At 38.7% G+C, this 7,844-nt stretch overlaps 1 protein-coding gene across 1 annotated transcript; it reads right to left on the bottom strand.

The window, feature by feature from the left end:
* Positions 1-2,197: 2,197 nt before the first annotated feature.
* Positions 2,198-6,072, bottom strand: LOC112276199 (uncharacterized). Its single transcript, XM_090246857.1, is given in 4 exon segments — positions 2,198-2,896; positions 2,898-3,635; positions 3,747-5,031; positions 5,933-6,072. Coding segments are annotated over 3 exon segments (2,340 nt in total). The 5' UTR covers positions 4,851-5,031; positions 5,933-6,072; the 3' UTR covers positions 2,198-2,398.
* Positions 6,073-7,844: the final 1,772 nt, after the last annotated feature.

Here is a 7,844-nt window from a genome sequence, read left to right as displayed (position 1 = left end):
ACCAATTACAAGCAACTCTTAATTGATGCCATCTTGTAATTGGGGTTGAAGAGTGAAATTTATACTCACAAATTCCAATAAATAATTTGCTAGATCTTTTCCTCCTAGATTATTAAAGTTTGTAAATCTATTAAATAAAGCACTTTAATTATCTTAATCTTCACAATATTAGAATTGAGAAGAAATTTTTTAGATCAGACATGTATTTTTTTAAATAAATAGTGAGATACAATATGTATAGTATCTCATCTTAGAAGATAGAAATTATACTTTATGGCATTCAAAATTTGTTATTTGAAGGTAATTATGGATATTTTAATAATAATCAAATAAATAGGTGGTCTTCTTTTCATGATATAAAATAATATCAATAGATTATCTTTTTGTAATATATATATTAGAATTTGTTATTAATACCATCTATTAAATTTTAGACTTTAGCAATGTATAAATCAACTTAAATATTTCTTATAAATTTTATCTTGAGAAAAGAAAATAATATATTAGATGTCTATATTTTTTAAGTCAATACAAATAAATAAAAGTAGATAGAAACATATTGATACATATAGACCTATTCTAAAAGATTAATATAATTTATATTAAGGTTTTTTTTTTAAAAATTATATTATCTTCTAAATCTAATACTTTCTAAAAGGATATCTAAATATATATATATATATATATATATATATATATTTTTATATATATATATATATTTATATATATATATATATATATATATATTTATATATATATATATATTTATATATTTATATATATATATATATTTATATATATATATATATATATTTATATATATATATATATATATATATTTATATATATATATATATATATATATATTTATATATATATATAATCAAGCAAAAGACCTTTATAAGGCTATTGTATTATGTCATTATAAAATGGGCTTTTAAATACGAAGATCTCCTAAAGTTGTAATTAAACACTACATAACAAGTCATGACTATAAATGTATTAATTTAATATATCATTTCTTATAATTTTCTTACAAGAAATATTCTACAAGATTAACATCTTTAATAACATTCACTCACCTAGATCTTGAGCAATTCTATAGATGTCCTATGTTGGAATATATATATATATATATATATATATATATAGATAAACTTTTACAAATTGCAATTGTGGCTAATATTTAGAAACCAGAATTTAGATTGAAAAATTATATTTTAAAGATTGATGGCACAAAATTTTATCTTAAAGGTTTAAAACTTAAAATAGCAAGTAATTGTTTTAACAACTAAAAAGAATTTTGCCCACCTCTTACTTCAAATAAACATCTATTCAAGTTTATCTAGAAAAGTCATCCATTATTTTAAAAAATTATAAAAAATTGTAATATCCCACTCCAAATACATTTATTTTACAATCACAAAACAAATAAATATAAAAATATGATAATTGAAAAATATAATTTAACAAGTTTGTTTCCAATTACCGCACTAAATTTTATATGACCAAATCTACATTCTAAATACTATGCCAAATTTGTACTGAACAGACCATAGATAAAATAATGTTTTGTTGTAAGCCACACCATGATTTCAAATTAAGTCCTTTAATACGTCCTGGAGGAGATAATCTAAGCAGTTAAGTGAAACCATAATATACACCTTTCATGTGCTGGCCTAACATGGTTAAAGTAACTCTTGGGCATGACAAGGCTCATTGACGACTATAGTTGCTTGAACTCCTGTGAGCAACTAGCGAAACTGCAGTGGAAGGGAGGCAGGAAACGCTGCAGCTCCAGGGGATCGTGCACCCTTTCGGACTTCAACGGTGTGCCGATAGGAACTGGGTATCAATCAGCCGAATTGTACATCCAAACTACCGATGCAGAATTGAATCTTCAAGAGCCAAATTCAAAAAAAATAACATACGAGGCAACACCCGAGACAAAGCAGCGAGCTGGCAGTAGAATATGGAAAGCACTGGGTCTTGACAGGCTATCTAAACTTTTTGCCATTTCCTGCTTGAGATCAAAGAGTCCAAGTGTTCCGAGATCCAACTGCGCTCAAATTAATCCAGCGAAAACAAAAGCAAGAAAGAAAAAAAAAAGGGTAGGAACCAAACAGTTGGATATCCCACATTTGAATTATCCTCATTCCAAATAATATTCCAGTAACTCAAAAACACCAGAAGCCTTGAACGTCACTGTTGAGCATATTACCAGAAGCGTGAAAAAAATTGCTCCCTTCCATGTGGACACTAACTAGTCTAAAATGCATTAAATTGTTCTTCTGCATAATGTGCAGCTGAGCATGCAGTGTCGAGATCAAGTGCCGCAACAGCGGCAGCAACTACTATAATTATCATATACAACTCCAAAACAAATTGAAAACTTAAGTTACAGATTCTTAGTCTTCTTCACCCGTAGCTCCCCCCAATTAAACACCACTCTGTTATCGACGCTGCTTTGCCACCATTCGGGGAGGAGCTGGTAGAGGTTCAGAAGAAACATGCTCAAAGCAGCAGCAGACACCAATCCACCACACGCAAGGGTGACGATCATGTTGTTGCGGTACTTAGGAATGCGCGGAAGAATAGCATACCCTGCCGTGGCGAAGGCACCAATCACAAAGATCACGGAGCCTGCGAGAAGAAGACAAGTCCACAATAGAGTTCTTTTCACCTTCTCCACAGCGTCTTTGCTGAACCCTTTACGAGTGGGCAAGACACCCCCGGCACCAACCAACACAGTAGTAATAGAAAAGAAGAATGACAAAGTGTTAAATGTCCAAAACACTTGCAGGTTTGGATGATGCTCTAAACTGGCGTACACTTCACAGTTGCCAGTGTAAGCTGCGTAGCCCAATGGGGGCTGCAACCATGGTTGTGAACGTAACGATGGCAATCAACGGGGCACCGACCAATATAGCATTTGCCGCAGCTACGTAGACTTGTCTGTCTCGGTAGAGGTTGTTGACATACTCTCGGACATCAGACCATTGTAAAAGCAACTTCTCGATATCTTTGTGACGGTTTTCAACTGCGAGCTGGAGCGCCGTTTTGTTGTTGTTATCCACTTCAGTAACGCGAAGCCGACCGACACTCTCCAGGCTGAGCTCCTTCACTACTTGGGTTCGCCCTTTCTTAGCAGCTAAATGCAGCGGTGTTTCCTTTCTGCAATTCTGTGCATTAATGTCAGTTTCTGGCCGGGCAAGCAGCAATCGCACGACGTCAACATGACCCTTTCGAGCAGCGTAGTGTAACGGGGTACTGCACAAAGAGTCTCGTGCATTGACGTCCCGTGTGGGTCCGAAGCCCCATTCGAGAAGGTGGCTGGCCAGCTGTTTGTACCCCATGTCAGCCGCCCAGTGCAGCAAGTTTTGGTCGTGGAGTCCTGGAAAAGCAACCTCGTCTGATATTCTTTGGAAAAGTCGCCTCACAACATCGATGTGCTGCTGCTTTGCCGCGAGCTCTAACTGCTTGCTGTACAAATGCTCCGCGCCTGGTTCTTTCCGCACCTGTACCGGATGCTTCAGGAGCAGCCAAGCGAGGCTTAAGTGGCCTTCCCTCTCAGCGATGTCGAGGGCTGTTGAGCCGGTTCCGTCCTCACAATTGCAATTGATGTCATTCTGCAATTAATCATTGATTTAACAACATATGAGAGCCATTCACATTAAATGGCAGCAGAGGCATTAGGAGTTTGTCCTACTGGAACGCACGGAGTTAATACCTGGCGCAAGAGCTCAACCAGTGGCAATATGGCCATTCTTGACTGCTAAATGCAAAGGGGTTGACTTATCATTTGCCTTGGAGTTCACATTCCGTTGCCGATTCTCTAAAAGCATTCTAACAACCTCGGCTTGCCCGTGCATACAAGCGTAATGCAAAGGAGTCAAGCCATCGCTGTCTTGCACATTTACCAGTATGGAAGGGCAACGCAAAAGCCTGCTTAACACCCCTTTATGGCCCTCACGCGCGGCCAGGTGCAGGGCAGTGAAGTCATTGCCGGTTTCGGTTATCGGATCTGCGAGGGATGGCCTGGGTAGGTATTCCAGCTCCAGATCTGTCGGTGCAACAAGACTAGCTTGTGTGTTTTGATTCCTTGCCTTGGAATTCACCAACAGGTCTGAGCGCTTGAAAAGCTCGACTACCACAGCTGTGTGGCCCGCTCGGGATGCCAGATGCAAAGATGTCAGTCCATCTGCGTCTTTAGCATTGACATCAAGATGCTCAGAAAAAGGTTGCTGGAAGAAGAGTCTGACTACATCTACCTGACCGGCGCGAGCAGCGTAGTGTAACGGCGTTCTCTGGATTCGATCAACCATGGAAGCGCTCATCAGCTTGACCAACTCGTTCTCCGAAAGGCTTCGCGCTAAAAGACTGACGATGTTATGGTGCCCCTTATCGGCTGCCATGTGAAGTATGTTCAGTAAATCCTCAGTCTGTGCCATTCTGTCGACGGATTGCTCCGCGAGAAGAATCTCAGCGACAGAAATGGCATCCCGCACGATGGCGAGATGGAGCGGGGTGATGCCAAACTTGGCGGTTGCATTAACATCGATGCGGACATGACCTTCCTCCTTCGATTTAAGCAATTTCACAACATCAGCGTGGTCGGTGTACGCCGCAAGATGGAGAGGAGTTCGCTGGAGGTCATCCTTGAATGTAATCTCGACCTGCCCCTTCAGCAGGACATTCACAGCGTCGACTTCGCCATTTGCAGCCGCAACATGAAGAGCTGACATGTTAAATGGAGCAATTGCTTGATCGACATTTTTAGCGGTGACTTCCAAAACCTGCTGCACTGTGTCAACATCACCCCGCCCTGCAGCATCCATGAGAAACTCCATTTTGCAAACGAGGCAGGTGCTTTATCGAAAGTTCTGCGATGTCCTTGGATTGTCCACGGTATGGTCACAATGCTAGCTTCCGACGCACAGTGTTGGTTCAATCCATATAGGGATTTCAGTGGTTCATCTTGAATAGTCACTCTGATCAACCTTCAGAGTGCTCCCACATCCAAAACATCACCTGAAACACCGCAACAGAGAGACGCAGAGAAAGTCACAAATTGTGCAAGAAAATGACACAGCTCCAGTCGTTATAGAGCCTCATCAACAAATTTGTACAGGACAATTTTCGTTTCACATCCCAGTAAATCGAATCAAACCATCGAGTGGCAGAAAAGTCATCCGACTGCGCTCGAAATGAATCAACATCAAACCTAATCCCAAGCTACAACTTTCGACGGACAGTATAGGCACAGCCTGACCAGCGCAAAATTGCAGTGAAGTGGTGTTCACCTTCTAAATTCGTATCACATGGCAATTGCAAGACAACGACTCCTAGTTTGCTAACATCATGCTAGCCAGGTCACTTCACTCCCTCAAAATTCTGGGAGAATCTTCCAGTAAAGATTGCTCCGCTATACTGGGATAGAGATCACGTATGACATCGACAATTGTGAGCAGGATTTCGACTCAGCTGAAGCAAGAACTACAAGGAATCTACTCACTGTGACAATATCCTTGAACCCAACCATCATTGCATTATACTCGACTGAAAACTTCAAACCACACTACAACAGCGTTCTTTAAACTCCCAACCCTGGCCGATGCATCAAATAGGTCTCGTCTGAATGCCGAGACCACGTTACAAGCAGCTGCAGACCCCAATCCTACAATCACTCCCATCATCTTTCACACCCAGAACACACACCATCAAAATCACCCAAAACCTCCAAAACACAGAATCCTTGACGGAGGTCTTGCAGGAGCTCCCATCCACTGCAGCAGTTCCCCTTGTGCAGACAGGCAATTCAGTCTGACACAATTTCCCCACCACTTGCAGAACGATACCCAACGCCTCCATCAACAACCAATGAACTCCCACAGATCTTTCACAGAATCTCCGACATTCAATCAAAAGCTACCTGCTCATTCGCTTCATTACAACGGCAGCTCCTTCCTGAAGAAACAAACAAACACTCACTGGCTCACTCGCGGACACACATCACGATGAAGTGGAGGTCCGACGCCATCCACTGAAACAAACCCAGCAATGTGTACCCAGGTAAGAAAAAGTAGTCGAATTCTGATCCGAAAAAAGGTGCGTGAGGAGCCATGATTCTCAGTGGATGTGATGGGTGGAGGGCATGTGGGCTTGTCGGTGGAGGCGGCGGATGCAGGTTGGGCGCCCGGGAGCTATGGCGAAGCACAGGGGCCGCTGCAAAAGCTGCAACCAAGACAGAGAATTTGGAGGGCCCGGCTTCGGGACTTCTGACGGGCGAGTTCCAGAAATAAGTATGGCCAGCGGTGCTCATCAAATACCTCTCTATCACTATAATGGCGGTGTTATCGCGCTGACTGAGTGGCACCCCCCCCCCCCCCCCAAGGCTTCTAGCTACGTTTAGTAAAACTATTAATGAAAAGTGATATATTTGTAAAATGTGTCTACTAATTTGTGCAAGATCAATTGAACTCTGAAATCTTTTTCCTGAAAGGTGGTGTTTGAAAAGTGTCTCGTGAACCTTAAAACAAGGGAGTCAATGTCAACAACCAACATAATTCTGAGTTTAGAGTAGTTAGGGTGGAAACTATGAGATTTTTTTTTATACTTTTACTATATTTTTATTTTTTATTTTTTCATAAATTTAGTTTAAAAATTATTGAATTCCATAAATATAAATTATAAATACAATATAATTCCTATATATTTTTATATCTTATTCAACATAATGGAAAATAATCTATATGTATTTGTATGTGTATATATATATATATATATATATATATATATGTGTGTGTGTGTGTGTGTGTGTATGTGTGTGTGTGTGTGTGTATGTGTGTGTGTGTGTGTATGTGTGTGTGTGTGTGTGTCATGGACATACATATTTACTCTAATATTTACCTATATGATTAAGTAGAAGTAGGTAAAAATAGATTAATTTCATAATATTCTTTAAAGAACCATTTTAAAAGCTTCATAAATGCTACTTTGACTTTACATATGTTTGTAGTTGATTGGTAGGTTAGAAACTTGGTCAACAAGTTAACCACGTGTTGTTAGCTTGCAAAACAAGCTAATTATGTATCAAGGACAAGAACTTGATAAAAGTAAATAAACATGTCAGACTTTCTCAAAGAAATATGACAAAATAGAAATAAAGAAGTATATATATTAAAAAAGAAATTAGAATGGCTATTGCTAAAAGACAAGGGAACTAGAGACTCTTGAAACTAGACTACAAGCAAGAAAAGAGTTGACAAGAATAAAAAAGACTTTATCTTTGCTTCTATATGTGGCGACGTTTAATAGGACCTTCAAAAATGTGTTCACTTTATATGACATATATCTTAACTTGGAAGGCAAGTTTTCTATATGGGCACCACATAATTAGCTTATTCTCTAAGGTGCAAACACATGTATCACATGATTAGCTTATTGACCAAGTTTTTAATCTATCAATCAATTACAAACACATGTAATATCAAACCAAAATCTAAAAAGCTTTTAGAAAGCTTTTCTAAAAGGTATTATGAAATTAATCTACTTTTACTTATTTCTACCTATTTGTATTACATACATAAAAATTACAGTAGATATATATTCATGACATTATATGATGCACATATAAAAAAATTGTCTTGCAAGTTAAGATACGTGTCTTGTGAAGTCAACATGTTCTGGATGTCTTATAGGATATTGTGTCAAGTACATGAATCTAGAAGAAAAGAATCCTCGATACACTCTTGTGTTACTAAAAAGAACTAGAAAGTCACTCAATGTTAAGGACAAGAACTCCATGAAAAAATAATTCAGACAAGTGAGTCTTCACTCAAAGA

The sequence above is a fragment of the Physcomitrium patens genome, chromosome 23 (assembly GCF_059467195.1).
Source record: "Physcomitrium patens ecotype Gransden chromosome 23, ASM5946719v1, whole genome shotgun sequence".
NCBI classification, from domain to species: Eukaryota; Viridiplantae; Streptophyta; class Bryopsida; order Funariales; family Funariaceae; genus Physcomitrium; species Physcomitrium patens.
Note: the sequence above shows the minus strand (reverse complement) of the source record. Positions and strands in the feature narration are given on the sequence as shown.